Below are 16,959 nucleotides of genomic sequence, written 5' to 3'. Positions count from 1 at the left end.
GTAAAGGCCCGTACACACGGTCGGACTTTTTGACAACAAACATGCAAATTAGCTGTTTTGGAGCAACATCCGACTGTGTGTACGCTCCATCAGAGAAACTTTTTCTGTTTTCATCGGACTTTTGTTGGCTGTGCGAACGGACAAACTTTCTGGCAACAAAAGTCCGATGGAGCAAAGTCCGACCGTGTGTATGCAAAAGCATCGGACTTTTGTACAAGGTACAAACACGCATGCTCAGAACCAATGCAAAAGATCAGACTACAATACAGAAGTTGACCAAAGGTGGCGCTGGAGTCATTGAACGTCCTCTTTTGAAGTGGCGTCAGTACGTTGTGACGTCACTACGTTCGTGTTTGTTGTCAAAAAGTCCGATCGTGTGTATGCAATACAAACTTGTGGACCACGCCCTTTGTACAAAAGTCCACGGGAAAGTTTGTACAAAGTCCGACCGTGTGTATGAGGCTTTAGAAGTACAACTTCTAGACAGGTATATGCATTTGGTGCATTCTTCACTCCTTTTAGAATGCAGGAGAGACACTTTCGCAGTCTTTATGAATTCTATGGATTGTGTCTGTCTATCGTTGTGACTTAGATTAAGATCAGATCATATTTTATGGCAAATTACTGCTGAAAACCAGTTAATTCCAAGGGGTTAATAAAAGCTGACCATTGAAAGCACACCTGTCAGTGGTAAATGGTTTGTCTCAACCCTCTAACTGTTACATCTGCATGGCAGCTTGTTCTGTTGAAAATCAACAGGCTTATTGGCTAAATCACCAAGCTAAAAAAAAAAAAAAAAAAAAAAACGAATGCAGCCATCACATCTAAGAATTGGTTAGCTGCAATATAATACATTTTTGCTTTTGAGTTGTATACTGCTTTAAAAACAGGCTACTGTTATCTGTACACTGACACATGTACCGGTACTTCCTTGCTGTCTACTTTAAATGAAAGAAAACAACATACCAAAAGCTACTGCACACATGTGCAAGCACCTCTGCTGCTGCAGCTATAATTTCTAACATCAATATCATTTTATTTTATTTTATGATGCCCACATGATAGACCCATGATGCATGAACTGACCAGCTTACCCTTCTCTTTCTTGGTTCTTATGTCAGTTATACAGGCCTTTGCAGATCCCAGCGCCACCAGCCACTGCTGTCGCTCTGCTGCTGTCCTGGCTTTCAGATAGAAGTACTGTTCTCCCGGAATAGCCAGGTCCATCCGCATGCTATCTGTAGGATGAACTGGCAACACAACAACATAACAAACTGTTTAAAAGGCATAGTCAAATGTAAACCATTACGATAGAATATATTTAATGAGAAAGTAAATAAACTTTTTTTTCAAAGTAACCTAGTAAATATCTGTATTGAAAATAATTACGGAACCATTTTATAAAAACTAAAAATGTCCCCGGTTAAGACTCTAGGGCCCCGTGTCGATAGACTTTGGGCTCTAGATGATGAACTTACATTTGATATCAGGTTGAAGTGATTCTAAAAATCATTTAGAATTAAATCGTGCATCTGACCTGCAGTTGACCTCCTTATGACCTGCATCAAGCTGCTTTTATATTCCTATAGACTTGTATGGAAGAGAAGTGGTTAAACCAGACCTCCAGCCTGAGCCCCCCCCCCCCCCCCCTCCCTATTTTTTTCTCAAGCCCCTGAATACCATGATGTTGGTTCGGGGCATTTCAGATACTCACCCACCCAGTGGATCCAGCAGTGTCCTGCAGAATCCTCTCAGAATTATGCCCCTCGCCGCCATCTTCTTATATATGATGTAATCACAGGGCCTGTAAGCTTTACTGGGTTGAGCTGCTAGGCCTCACGATGATGTGCCACTAGCCCCACCCCCACCCCCTTTCACAATGGATCACTATGCTCGGGGGAATAAACATTTTATTATATTTTATATATATATATATGGAGAATGAAATAGACAGAAAAAATATACACTTTAAGATGCAAAATAATGCCCCCCTCACACCTATGTGGTGCGTTACTGTATCCAAATTATTGTGTGTTGCATTAAAGCCACATAAAAAAAAAAAAAAAAAAAAAATTGTAGCCAACTCTTTCCTAGTCCACAGAAAATTAGACCTGACCCTTTTTATCCAAACGCAGTGCACCACAACACAGGATATTGGCCTTCGTGTGTTGGGGTGGCATTCAAAATGCATGACACCACAACGCACTAACGCTTGCATGCTGCAGTTCTGTGCATCGCAAAACCGCGCACGTTAACGCAAGACATAAGTGTGAATGGGCCTTTATGGTTTGATCATGATTCTAACCACCAGGACCCATATCAGTTTTTTTTTTATTCTGTACATGTCCAGCCATGAGCTGGAGAAAAACATTTATTGGCCCTTAGCATGTCACAGCTTTCATTGCTTTTCTCTGCATAAGCTATAAAGCTGCCATTTATATAAAAGCATTTTATTTCTTAATTTGCTTTGGATCGGGTAGGAAACTGTGAGATGGTTTTCAGGTTGTTTGCTGTCTGTGTCACCACTGGGGAAAATTACCCCTCTATTTGTACTGGTGACCACTGGGTTTTTACCCTTACTTCCTGTTCTGCTGAGCATTTAACCAGACCAGAAGTAAGGGGAAATCTCAATTAGAAAAACAAACAGGAAAATAGGTTGAGGAAAGCTATGTCAGACGTGTATTTCTCTCTGTGTTCCTGTTGCATATCTACCCTTACTTCCTAACTGGTAAAACGGTTGTCAGGCCAGAAATTAAGGAAAATCTCTAACGGTGTCTTGGATAGGAGTTAAAACCTGACCGAGAATCGAAATCTTTCCCACTCTATCCAAAAAAAAAATGATTTAAAAAATAAATAAAAAGGTAGAAAATGGATTTAGGTTGACATACACGTTACACAACACCAATGTGTATGGGTGCGTTCACACCAGCCACATGCTAAAAAGATTTTGGTATTAGCATGCGGCTGATGTCCGCTGTGTGGCAGTGGTGTCAAGTGATGACCTGTGTTTTAGAACATAAGGTGCTGCTTACTTTTTTTTTTTTTTTACTTTATTGGAAGTGTACAAAGTGTACACTCCATTCAGGATTCAGGTGTTGTGATGACCTGCGGTGTCGTCCAGTACGCTTTGGGAAAATGTATCACGTCTTCATTTTCCTGCACCGCACATCCCACCAGCTTTGTTGTAGGAACACGGCACACAGAAAACAATTGGTTTCTACATGCCATAGACTTGACCTGCGTTGATCAAAAAAATGCAGGTCAAGGCAGGATGTGTGAATGAGCCCTACTGAGCCCTACCAGTGCTTTTTAGATTTCGACAACATCCTTAATCTGCCGATGTGACCGTTGTTAATGTTTTAAATACATAACAATTCAGTGGCCCATTTTCTCCTTTTCTATCTGAAGATAATGAAACTATAATCAAGTTATGACAAAGGCATATCTTGTGACAAAATAAGATTAAAAAAGTGTCCCCTCCCGTGAGAAATGAAAGTGATAGATTTCCTAACAGGTATTTACCTTGAATTTCACAGACGGCCATGCGAATACTTCCCTTACAACCTTTCCATGCATCTTCCCGGGAGTCATAATAAGACAGAATTCCTCCACACAATAGAAACCAACGTGGTTGCCATCCTATAGGAAAAGACAGACACGTAATGTTAACAGATACTGCAGTTATTCCTTTCACTCTGAAGATCAGGTATTGCCAGAATTCTTTATTTACATCAACACACCTGCCATGTAGTAGAAACTATTTGGAACATTCAGTAGTAAAAAAAGAATTAGCTTAACATTTTTCTGGTTCACCCTAGCACAACTTCTGATGTGACTCCAGTCGCACAGAATCGCATGATCAGATGCCAATCGGCAGACCTTTATTGGTCATGCCCCTTCAACAGAAGCAAGCTGAATGGCTATCTTCTGTCGGACCAGCTGCCGTACACACGGCCCAAATGTCAGACAATTTCCCTCTATGAGCCCATACACGTAGGGAAGGAGCTCACACTAGGATGAGAAGAACCACTGAAATACAATGGACTTCTATAATACTTCTAGGCTAGATATATTGTTGCATGTCAGAGGTAAAAGACACAATATTCAATTGTCAGCAAATAAAAGGATAGAAAGAGAATAGCTCTGGGCTCACCAGTCCAGAACTGTTGAAATAATGGACTTTGAAAAAAAATTAAATAAAAGCCATCAGGTGAGTAGGTACAGCACCAACATTCAGAGGAAAGTGATGGGTAAATAACGTCATGCTTTGCCGGTTTGTAGTGGAGAGGCCTATTAAGATTCTTTGCCCCTGATTCCCTGACCAAAAAGTGCAACCTTCTCAGATGCATACTTATCTCCATTCCATGGCTTGCCACAATGTTTACATCCCTTGCCAAAAATCTTCTCTGCTGTGGCCATGCTTGTGCATTGGAAGTTAGGTACTGTAGCTCCCTTAGCCCTTGTACACACGGTCGGACATTCAGACGGAAAATGTCCGATCGGACCGTGTTGTTGGATAATCCGACTGTGTGTGGGCTCCATCGGACTGTTTCCGTCGGAATATCCGACGGACAAAGTTTTAGAGCTGGGCTATAAAACTTTCCGACAACATGATCCGATCGGAAAAAGTGCCACGCATGCTCAGATCAAATTCCTAGACCAAAGCTATTGGCTACTAGCCTGAACGTAGTCCCGTTGTAACGAAATAACGTCATCACATTACGTGCGATTGGATTTTCTGACAACTTTGTCCGACCGTGTTTTTGCAACACCAGTTTCGGACAAAATCCATTGGACAAAATCAGACGGATTTTGTTGTCGGAATGTCCGACCGTGTGTACAAGGGCTTAGACTTGGCTACAAAGACCTGAGGTGACCGTGAGGAGACTGAACTCTAAAAAAGGCAAAGTGCATACACACGGTCGGACAAAGTTGGCGAAAAATCCGATCTTTCAGAACGTGATGACGTAATTTCGTTACGATGGGACTACGTTCAGGCTAGTAGCCAATAGCTTTGATGTAGGAATTTGATCTGAGCATGCGTGGCACTTGGTCCGATCAAAATTCTCTACACATGATCGGAGTATGTCCGATCGGCCCAGTTGGTTGGGAAATATTTCCAACATGTTGGAAAATTGGGTCCGACGGAGATTCAGACGGAATCAGTCCGATGCATACCACACACAGTCGGATTATCCAACGACACGGTCCGATAGGACACATTCCGACGGATTCTCCGACCGTGTGTACAAAGCTTTAGACTATGTGAGTTTATGTTTTATGGGTGCTCATGGTCTACCGCGACTGGCATTGTTGTTTGGTACATTTGGAAAGTTGTACTTTTGAAAAGTTGAATAAAGCTGTGGCCTTGCCCTATTTCCAACTTAATCAGCTTTCGTGTCTTTTTGGGGGGGGGGCAAGGTATTGCTTTTTTAGTGTGTCATAAATGAGCCTATGCTCTTTAGCAGTCAATAAGATTGTGGTAAACCACATACACAGGCCATGAATAGGCAGTGTGTTTATGAGGTGCTAATATCAGGTTGTCCATGTAAGTGGGGACATAGTAGCTGTGCAGACACAGCTGCTTGTCCCAGTTTGATAGGCACGCAGGTGAGCAGCCCCATGCATCCACTGTAGCCCTACACACACGCGCAGCACTTAGCACCTTAAGGCGCATAACTACACGGCCCATTTACGGGTTGTAGGCCTCAGTGCCCATGTGAATGAGGCCAAAGGTGCAGTCTGCCAAAAACGGATATTTCTCTGCCTTATTTTCTTATTTCTGTTACCTGTGCAAACTTTGGCAACATATTTTATAAGTTACTTATACAGTCATCGCTTATCATGAAACAAGGAGGAGATGGTGTGATGAATGTTCCAATGACTATACAACTTCAACTTAGCCACGTGATGAATCACACTCCTGGATGACATAGTCAGAGTGCATTCACCTTTCTGAAGACTTGCCGATGCTTGTGAATGAAAAAGATATCATAAATTGATGCAATATTGAGTAATCATCAGTGGGGGTTTGACTCTGTAGTATCCATGAGGTCAGGTTTAGGGTGTTAAAAAAATAAAATAAAAAAAAAGAAAGAACAAAGAGCATATTAATGCACAAAGTACACATCTGTACTGCATTCCTATTAAAAGGACAAACGCAAAACGTTTTTTCACCCAAAAACACACTGTAAGTGGGGGGTGATCAGCACTGTAATCTGGGGAGAGTGGCAGATGCATTTTAGTGAGACACATCAGTCTGATCTTGTGCTCTAAAGTGGGTAGCCCACTTTTCTTAAAACAAAATGTACAGTTTTAATGATGATTGCCCACGCATGGGGCATCTCACAGTAAATTGATCAACTGGAAATACTGAGCCACCTGACTCTCTTGTTGACCACTGGATATTCAGGCTCTCTCAGCCTTGGTTGCAGCACCTTGCTAAGCTTACTGGCACATGCCAGGCCGTTGAGCTTGCTCCCTGTAGAGACTTCCCAATTCTCGTCAGCTCTCTGGACCCACTAGCCACCTCAGCTTTTCCGGCCTCTCAGACCCATGTAGCTGTCCAACTTTCCCAGTCCTTGGGCGAGGAATACCCAGCTCTGCTGACAGGGCTCGAACTCCAAATGGCAGCAACTGCAACTGAGCTACTCTCAGAACAACCCTGCACAGTTGTGTACTCACACAGGCTGCAGGTGTCTAGCAAAATCCAGACACTTTTGAGAACCCTGTGTCCTTTCAATACCCCTATCCTAATCTCACATAGTGGCAGGGCCTCACACTGTCACAGCACAAAAAATATAAATTAATTTCCAGGTGAGAAATGTTCAAAAGGCTGCCGGTGTCCAATCATATAGTGTCTCCCATCACATAGTGTCCGCCCTGTACTGCGCTTGCACAGTACGGGGGACAAGGAGAAGCCGAACATCTCCGAAGATAAATGGCGCCTGCACACTGTGTCCAGGTTCAAGCCCCACCATCCAAGTGGACATAGAGTTAGAATACAAAATAGCCGAGCGAAGCAAGGCCGTGCCCGAAGCGTGGCGAGCGAAGCAAGCCCGCAAGGGGCCCTGTTACTATGAGCAACCCTATGTCCAGTTGGATGGTGGGGCTACAACCTGGACTCAGTGCGCAGGCGCCGTTCTTCTTCGGAGATGTTCGGCTTCTCCTTGTCCTCCGTACTGAGCAAGCACTGTGCCTGCGCAGTATGGCCCGGACACTATTCGATAGGCGGACACTTTGTGTCAGAACACCGGCAACACTTTAACAAATTTCAATCTTACTGAAAAATTAAAAATGAGAGCAGGAGCATGGAAGAAACCCTCTGTAACTTTACAGCACCTCAAGCGCAAAATCTCATGGATTATGATTCATAAAAAGTTTACCAATAAAATTAGTGATAAGGTGGATCCATTTGAGAAGACCTGAGCACAATATGTACGAGTCCAGATGACTTCTCCTTCTGTTGTAGCGTTATCATGTCTGGAGATCTCTAGGTCTATTTTCTTAATTTTTCTGCCCCTTTTCTTTCTTTCTGTCAGATACGTCTCTGCTTCTCTCTCTTAAATATTGTTCTGGGTTAGACCTATTACACGATTCTTGATGAATACTTGTTTATTTTGCTATATTTTATCTCCTGCTTGATAGAACACAGTGGACCAACACCAGCAGATGACATGGCTCCCCATATCATCACTGACTGTAGAAACTTCACACTGGATCTCATGCAACTTGGATTCTGTGTCTCTCCACTCTTCCTCCAGACTCCGGGACCCCGATTTCCAAATGGAATGCAACATTTTCCACACTCAGAGATGATTTGGGGAGCCATGTCATCTGCTGGTGCTGGTCCACTGTGTTTTATCAAGTCCAAAGTCTGTGCAGCTCTCTACCAGGAAATTCTAGAGCACTTCATGCTTCACTCTGCTGCCCAGCTTTATGGGGATGCTGATTTCATTTTCCAGCAGGACTTGGCACCTGCCCACACTGCCAAAAGCACCAATACCTGGTTTAATGATCGTGGTATCACTGTGCTTGATTGGCTAGCAAACTCGCCTGACCTAAACCCCATAAAGAATCTGTGGGGTATTGTCAAGAGGAAGATGAGAGACACCAAACCCAACAATGCAGACTAGCTGAAGGTCACTATCAAAGCTACCTGGGCTTCCTCAGCAGTGCCACAGGCTGATTGCATCCATGACATGCCACATTGATGAAGTAATTCATACAAAAGGAGCCCCGGCCAAGTATTGAGTGCATACTATACTGTACATGGACATATTTTTCAGCAAGCCTAAATTTCTGTATTAAAAATCCTTTTTTTTATTGGTCTTATGCAGGGGCGTACCCAGAGCATTTGGCACCCGGGGTAGAGCCTATATCTGGCACCCCCCCCCAACTTAAAATCTTGCACCTAAGGACCTCTTTACATTACACAGAACCCTGCACCCCTTTACATTACACAGCCCCTCACAGCTCTGGACCCCCTGCATGTTACACAGACCCCCAACAGTGCAGACCCCCCTCCCTACCGTACAGACCCCCCCTACATCTACAGTGTAGACCCCCCCTACAGTACAGAATCCTCCCCTACAGTACAGACCCCTCCCCCCTACAGTGCATACCCCCCTACAGTGCTGAATCCTCCCCTACAGTACAGACCACTCCCCCTACAGTGCAGACTCCCCTATAGTACAGACCACTCTACAGTGCAGGACCCCTCCTACAGTGTAGACCCCCCACAGTAAAGATCCCCCCTACAGTGCACAGCCACAGACCCCCCTAACAATACAGCCCCCCCCCCCCCTACAGACCCATACCTCGGAATACACACGGAGAGCCCAAGGCAGTGGCATTGCAGGGGGGAGGTGCAAGCACACCCGAGTGACACCTGTCGGCTCAGTGTTCCGGGACCCGGTGAACAATCCCCTTCTCTCTGTGGTCGCGTTGCCCCATTCTGATCAGTCTCGGCAGCGGCTGTCACTCACAGCCGAGCAGAGTGAAGCCGCCTCCCCCTCCTCCTTTATGTCTACACAGTGCTGTGCATGCAGGAGGAGGGGGGAGGCGGCTTCACTCTGCTCCGCTGTGAGTGACAGCCGCTGCCGAGACTGATTAGAATGGCCTTATTATAGGCTTACCTGTAGGTAAAAACGTGCTAAAGGGGTATACAACCACTTTAAGGAGCGATAACACTATTTAAAACACTACCTGACAAAACAAAAATTCACATGAAGCAATTAGTAAAATGTGTGCCAAAACACTAGGCGTAGAAAAGCCAGGGGACCGAATTGTTTACTTTTCAACAAATTCCCCAATTCCCAGTAGAAGACAAAACTATGAGGCCACCAGAGACTATTACGTCGTTTAGCTAGAATACCAACAACGATACAATCACAGACTAGTATAGGTTTCTTATTTATATACATAATTACATAGTTAGTCTGATTAAAAAAAAAAAACAGGCAAATCCATCTAGTTCAACCAATAAAAAAGGGGAGGGGGGGGGGAGTCATACAATCCCATATACACAATGCTATACACACAGTACACAAAATTCCTTCCCGATCCCCCGAGAGGCAATCAGATTTTCCCTGGATCAACTTTACCTATACATTTTGGTACCCATTTATATTACCGTATGTACATTTAAGAAAGAATACAGGCCTTTTTTTAAAGCAATCTTCTGAGCTGGCCAGAACCACCCATGGAGGGAGCAGGGTTTCTCAACCAGGGTTCCTACAGAGGTTGTTAGGGGTTCCTTGAGCAATGGGCAATTTCTGCCTCTCACATAAGTTCCTAATGAGATCATTAACCTTTTTAGCTACGCTATCTTGTCAAAAGTATTGTGACATCTGCCTTTACACGCACATGAACTTTAATGGCATCCCAGTCTTAGTCTGTAGGGTTCAATATTGAGTTGGCCCACCCTTTGCAGCTATATCAGCTTCAACTCTTCAGGGAAGGCCGTCCACAAGGTTTAGGAGTGTGTCTATGGGAATGTTTGGCCATTCTTCCAGAAGGACATTTGTGAGGTCAGCACTGATGTTGAACAAGAAGACCTGGCTCGCAGTCTCCGCTCTAAGAGTTGAAACTGTTATAGCTGTAAAGGGTGGGCCAACTCAAGATTGATCCCTACGGACTAAGACTGGGATGTCATTAAAGTTCATGTGCGTTTAAAGGTAGGTGTCCCAATACTTTTGACAATATAGTGTATCTGTAAGGGAATAATTCTTCCCAATGACCACAAGCGTAAGGAGCTTTCTTCCCACTGACAAATGTATCACGAGTTGTAGATTTAACATTTTCAGCAGGGGCTCCCCAAGACTGGAAAGGTATTTCAAGGGTTTTTCTTTGTTAAAAGGGTTGAGAAAGGCTGGGAGGGAGTCTATTCCACATTTTCACAGCTCTGACTGTGAAGAAACCTTTCCACATTTGGAGATTAAATCTCCTTTCCTCCAGATGTAAAGAGTACCCCCTTGTCCTCTGTGATGACCTTAAAGTGAATAACAACACCAAGTTCTCTATATGGACCACTTATGTATTTGCTGATCATATCCCCCCTTAATTTCCTCTTCTCAAAAGAATAAATTCGTTCCTCTAATCTTACCCCATAGCGGAGCTCCTCCTCAGTTTGGTTGCTCTTCTCTGCACTTTGTACAGTTCCCCCATATTCTTTTTGTAAACTGGTGCCCAATATGCAAGACCTAATACTGCATTCAAGAGGAAGTAAAAGCACTTTTTTTTTTTTTAAAGCACACCCTGTAAGGCAAAGGCATAATGAGCTAGTATGCATAGCATACTAGCTCATTATGAATAACTTACCTGAGAACGAATCCCCCGAAGCGGTCCTCTGTCTTCCTCTTCGCCGCTGCCATGGATCCCGGAGCGACTTCCGGGTCTCGCGGCTCCGGTGCTGTGATTCGCCGGAGCCACGATGACGTCACTCCCGCGCATGAGCATGGGAGCCGACACTCGCGGCATATCGCCGCGATCTGCAGCCTGCCCCAGTGCGCCTGCTCGCGCATGCGCCGTAGACAGCAGTGGCTGTCTTCGGGTAAATATCTCCTAAACCGTATAGGTTTAGGAGATATTTCTTGGACCTACAGGTAAGCCTTAATCTAGGCTTACCTGTAGGTCAAAGTTGGTTGTAAGGATTTAAAACCACTTTCAGAGCAAATACAGGGTTACATGGGTCAATTTATGCTTTATGTGGTTCCCAAAATGCTTCAGTTTATAGATATACAGGCTTAGTCCAGAATAGAAAAACACACATTTGTGTGACTGTCCCAGGTTCTGCAGGTGGAAAGTCCCACACTGTGTATGATGACGGGCATAGATTGGCAAGGCTGGGCATGGTCTGTTAAGCCTTCATTGTACTGAGCCCCATGTGACCATGTCTTAAAGTTCAAATAAAGTACATCCATTCTAATCTTTATAACCGTAGAAAAGCAAACAGGTTAGAGTTTCAGATATTCTATATACACTGATCAGCCTTAACTTTATGACCACCTACCTAATATTACAGTGATTGTAAACACTCACTTTAAAAAAAAAATAACAAACATGCCCATATATACCTGCCCTGTGCAATGGTTTTGCACAGAGCAGACCAGATTCTTTTCTTCTGGGGTGCCCCATCAGCGCTTCAAGCCCCTCCTCATTGGCTTTTCATGGGGGCACCAGTGCAGGCCATTGACACTGAGTCCATTGACACAGACAGCGGGACTTGGCCCTGCCCCCCACTCCCGTGTCACAACTTTGAATGACAGCAGTGGGAGCCAATGGCTCCTGCTGCTATTAATCTGTCCAATGAGGAGAGTGACAACAGCTGAAGCCGCTGAGCTTGTGCATGTCGCTGGATCTGACCGGGGGGGGGGGGGGGTGGGGGGTCTGGGGCACAGCCGATTAATGCATAGAATGGTGAAAAACCATAAGGCTTTACAATCACTTTAACTACTTCAGCTTTGGAAGGTTTACCCCCCTTCCTAACCAGGCCATTATTTTGCAATTTGGCACTGCGTCGACAAGTGCTACACTGTACCCAAATAAAATGCATGTCCTTTTTCCCCACAAATAGAGCTTTCTTTTGGTGGTATTTGTTCACCCCTGCACTTTTTATTTTTAAACTATGGGATATATTTTTTTTTCACTGTACTAATGACATTGGCAGGGAAGGGGTTAAAATTAGGGGTGATCAAAGGGTTAAATGTGTGCCTAGGGAGTACTTATTAAGTGTGGGGGAGGTGATTTTACTACTTGAAGACATGGATCAGTGTTTCTGCTTCACAGGAACACATGATCCATGTCTTCTGTACTCACATATTGACAGTCTGTCTTGTTTACATAAGCAGACTGTCATTCTGTCAGAGTACCGAATGATCGCCAGATCCCGGCAGACATCGGGCCCGTGGGACCCGGTGATCAACTTCCGCTATGTAAAATCACAGATAGATATATAGGTACACGTGATTCTGCACAGAGCGCCCACCTTGTAGCAGTAAATCTGCTTTGGAGCGGTTGTAAAGCGGTTAAGTAGTTCCTCCTTTTGCTGTCAAAACAGCCCTGACCCTTTGAGTCATGGACTCCACTAGACCACTGAAGCTATGCTGTGCTATCTGGCACCAAGCTGTCAGCAGCAGATTCTTTAAGACTCACAGGTGTCAAACTAGAGGCCCTCCAGCTGTTGTGGGACTACAAATCCCATGAGGCATTGCAAGGCTGACAAATACAAGCATGACTCCCACAGGGAGAGGCATAATGGGACAGCTGGAGGGCCACCAGTTTAACACCCTCTTAAAGAGGAAGTAAAGGCTATTAAAAAAAAAAAGGCAATCTGCAAGGCAAAGGCATAATGAGCTAGTATGCATAGCATACTAGCTCATTATGAATAACTTACCTGAGAACGAAGCCCCCGAAGCGGTCCTCCGTCTTCATCTTCGCCACTGCCATGTATCCCGGAGTGACTTCCGGGTCTTGCTGCTCCAGTGCTGTGATTCGCCGGAGCCACGATGACGTCACTCCCGCGCATGCGCATGGGAGCCGACACGAGCGGCATATCGCAGTGATCTGCGGCCGGCTCAGTGGGCCTGTAGACAGCGGTGCCTGTCTTTTTGTAAATATCTCCTAAACCGTATAGGTTTAGGAGATATTTCTTGGACCTACAGGTAAGCCTTAATCTAGGCTTACCTGTAGGTCAAAATGGTTTGTAAGGGTTTACAACCACTTTAATTCCTGTATGATGCAAGGTGGGGCCTCCATTGATCAGATGTTTTTTTAGAAATGCTCAAATTAGATTGAGATCTGAAAAATTTGGAGGCCAAGTCAGCACCTCAAACTCATTGTTGTGCTCTTTAAACTATTCTTGAACCATTTTTGCAGTGTGGCAAGGGGGGCATTATCCTGCTGAAAGAGGCCACTGCCATCAGGGAACATGCAAAGGAAACCCACCCCCTCTTGCACCTCGCGCTGAGTTGTATTGTGTGGACGTGCACAGAGAGAAGCTGCAGACGCCGCTGATATCACCATCATCTGGCGGGTCTTGTGTCTAGTCCTGGGCATACTGATCATAGCGATCCTTTTGTTCCATCTTGCCATGTTGACAGATCTCTCTGCACGGTGAACCTACTACAGTCTGAAAGTGATACTATAGTCTACAAATAAAGTGTTACAAGTTTTTAATCCTGGTGCCCTGCTACTCTGTTTCCTTTGCATGCAACTAGCTGGATCACCCACTGATCTGTTGGAGGAGCTGCGGGATTGTTTTTTACTCCTGAAACTTTATTCCCTTGCCGACTCATGAATCTATAATGAACTGCAAAGGCTAATGAGTGTCGGATACCATCTTTTTTACTGCCATCAGAGAACACTGCGGTCAGCAACAATGTTTAGGTGGGTGGTACGTATCAAGTAATAGTCACACGAAAGGCAGGACCCAAGAGTTCCCAGAAGATTGCCCAAAGCACCGCAATGCCTTCATCAGCTTGTCTTCTTCTCATAACGGAAGACAAAACCAGAGAACATTCCCAGCTCAACTCACCAACCAGTCTGCTGACCAACCGAATGAACCTGTCCAACAGTCGGCGTTAAAGACAGGAGTTTAGTTAGCATGCATTTGCAAACGCATGCGTAATCTGCAAGCCTCTTCAAGGCACTCTGTGTATTGCTTGCTTCTTCTCATCTTGGTATCATCTCTTCCCCGTATGCAAGAGAAAAACTCACCCAAGCTCTACCACTATATAGTATAGTCGGTGTGTAGAGTATTCGGTGCTTTGGCTGTGCTCTGGCTAACTAAGCTCACAAAGGATCCATAGAAAGTACAGGCCGGCAACTCGACAGCTTTGCCATAGAAAATATTTATTGAGCATTACAGCAATATCATACAAAAATTCGGACGTGTTTCGGCCTTAGGCCTTCATCAAAAGCTTAAAGGCCTAAGGCCGAAATGCGTCAGTTTTTGGATGATGTTATTGCTGTAATGCTCAAATAAATATTTTCTATGGAGAAGCTGTCGAGTTGCCGACCTATACTTTCTATCTTCCCCATATGTACCCGGCCATCCACATGTTGCAAAAGAAAAAACTTGTTTCATCAGGCCACCTTCATCTACTGCTCTGTGGCCCAGTTCTGATGCTGACGTGACCATTGTAGGTGCATTCGGCTGTGGACACGTGTCAGCATGCGTACCCTGACCGGTCTGCGGCTACAGAGCCCCATACGCAAAAAACTGTGATGCCCATTTTTCCGGCTTTCAACACACCAATTTAAGATACAACATATTTAATGTTGCCCGATATCTCCCACCAACTTTCCGATGTCATTGTAACAAAAGAATTAATGTTATTCACTTTACCTGTCAGTGGTCATAAAGTTGCGGCTGATCAGTGTAAGAGATCTCACATATACATACAGTGCACCTTGTAAAGGTATAAAGTCCTTCCAGTGCCATCAATAGATGGCCTTATAAACACTTAAGAGTAACAAGCGGTCAGACTCGACAGCTCAGTTTCAGTTCCTGTTAGACTTGTCCTAATAGACAAGCAATTTCTAATAACAGGATCCAAAGAAAATATGAAAGTTGGGCCAACCCTCCCACACCTGGGTAAAACCTGTCTGCCTACTTACCGTATATACTCGAGTATAAGCCGAGATTTTCAGCCTCTTTTTTGAGGCTGAAAGTGCCCCCCTCGGCTTATACTCGAGTCATCGCTGTCTGCCCGCTCGAACAGCGTGTCGAGCAGACAGACAGCGGCCATTCTATTCAAAAGCCGCGCCTCCGGCTCCACCTTCGCCTGTGATAGGCGGAACACTGAATTTCCCAGCAGCCTGTGTTCCGCCTATCACGGACATCGTATCATCCTCGTACTACGGACGAGGATGATACGACGTCTGTGATAGGCGGAACACAGGCTGCTGGGAAATTCAGTGTTCCGCCTATCACAGGCGAAGGCGGCGGCGCAGCTTTTGAATTTTACAATGGCCGCCGACGAAGAGGGCACGGGACGGGACGGGACGGGGGCAAGGCAAGGCAAGGCACGACACGGCACGGGACGGAGGCAAGGAGGCAAGGTAAATCCCCCCTTCCTTGTGTGCTGTGTGTTTTTCAGTCCTTTGCTCACAAAGAAATGATCTTTTCAGAACAAGCCAGAGAGTTTCAGAGGAACATTAATAATTCATATGCCTACAGAATGCGGCTGCTTGCTCTTATCAGCAGATAATTCTGGCCAGAACAATCCCTGATTACATGTGTTTATTGTGCCCTCGAATGCCTTCCATAACCCTGTGTACATAAAGATTCATTATTCTTCACCGGCACTATGGCTCACCCTATAGGGCATCATAACACCATAAAGAAAGTAGGATCATCCCAAATAGGGATCTGTAGTCCCTTTAAAGCCCAACTCCATGAAACAAATTGCTGGTTATTAGGAGGCTCGGGACAAAGGTAGGCTGGACACACACACACACACACACACACACACACACACACACACATACACACACACACATACACACACACACATACACACACACACACACACGGATGGATGGAGACACACACAGGGATGGATGGATGGATGGAGACACACACACACAGGGATGGATGGATGGATGGATGGAGACACACACACACAGGGATGGATGGATGGATGGATGGAGACACACACACACAGGGATGGATGGATGGATGGACACACACACACACAGGGATGGATGGACGGACACACAGGGATGGACGGACACACAGGGATGGACGGACACACAGGGATGGACGGACACACAGGGATGGACGGACACACACACAGGGATGGACAGGCATGTCTCACCCTCGGCTTATACACGAGTCAATAAGTTTGCCAGTTTTTTTGGGGGTAAATTGGGGGCCTCGGCTTATATTCGGGTCGGCCTATACTCGAGTATATACGGTATTTCTATAAATAGTCAGTGGGGAGAAAATACGTTTTATTTGAGTTTTCTAAACTTTTTTAAAAGTTTGTAAGTGTAAATCTGAAAAGTCAGGGGCCTGAATGCTGTGGGGCGGGGTGTAGGAATTGCAATGTCAGGGCAAAGTCTCTTTGTTTAGCTCTTCCAAAACTTGTGTGTACAGGTGAACAATGAGCACATAGAAAAGGTCAGAGATGTAATTCCACCCACTACTGAAATCATGAGAGGTGGGTGGGGTACGGTTGTTATAATAGTATATGAAAATTAAAAATATCATCCACGCCACATTGTCTGCAGATATTTTCTGCCTGCATTAACCACTTCCCATCCGGCCATTTCTGACACTTCGCTCCTACATGTAAAAATCTACTTCTTTTTTTTTGCTAGAAAATGACTTAGTACCCCCAAACATTACACATTTTTTTTTCTTTTTAGCAGAACCCCCATACAATAAAATGGTGGGTGTTGCAATTTTTTATGTCACACAATATTTGCACAGCGGTTTTTCAAACGCAACTT

At 44.8% G+C, this 16,959-nt stretch overlaps 1 protein-coding gene across 1 annotated transcript in view; it reads right to left on the bottom strand.

Annotated features, from left to right (window-relative positions):
- PLEKHA8 (pleckstrin homology domain containing A8) overlaps window positions 1-16,959 on the bottom strand; it is a 54,462-nt gene that overhangs the window by 33,354 nt on the left and 4,149 nt on the right. Inside the window, exons 2-3 of the mRNA XM_077491366.1 lie at window positions 3,523-3,639; window positions 1,095-1,250 (exon numbers count right to left, since the gene is read on the bottom strand). Coding sequence (XP_077347492.1) covers window positions 1,095-1,250; window positions 3,523-3,639 — 273 coding nt within the window. The remainder of the gene's footprint in view (window positions 1-1,094; window positions 1,251-3,522; window positions 3,640-16,959) is intronic.

The sequence above is a fragment of the Lithobates pipiens genome, unplaced genomic scaffold (genome assembly GCF_037356315.1).
Source record: "Lithobates pipiens isolate NorthernLeopardFrog02 unplaced genomic scaffold, aLitPip1_a1.2 Scaffold_19, whole genome shotgun sequence".
In the NCBI taxonomy this organism is placed as follows: Eukaryota; Metazoa; Chordata; class Amphibia; order Anura; family Ranidae; genus Lithobates; species Lithobates pipiens.
This window is presented reverse-complemented; position numbering and strand designations above follow the sequence as displayed.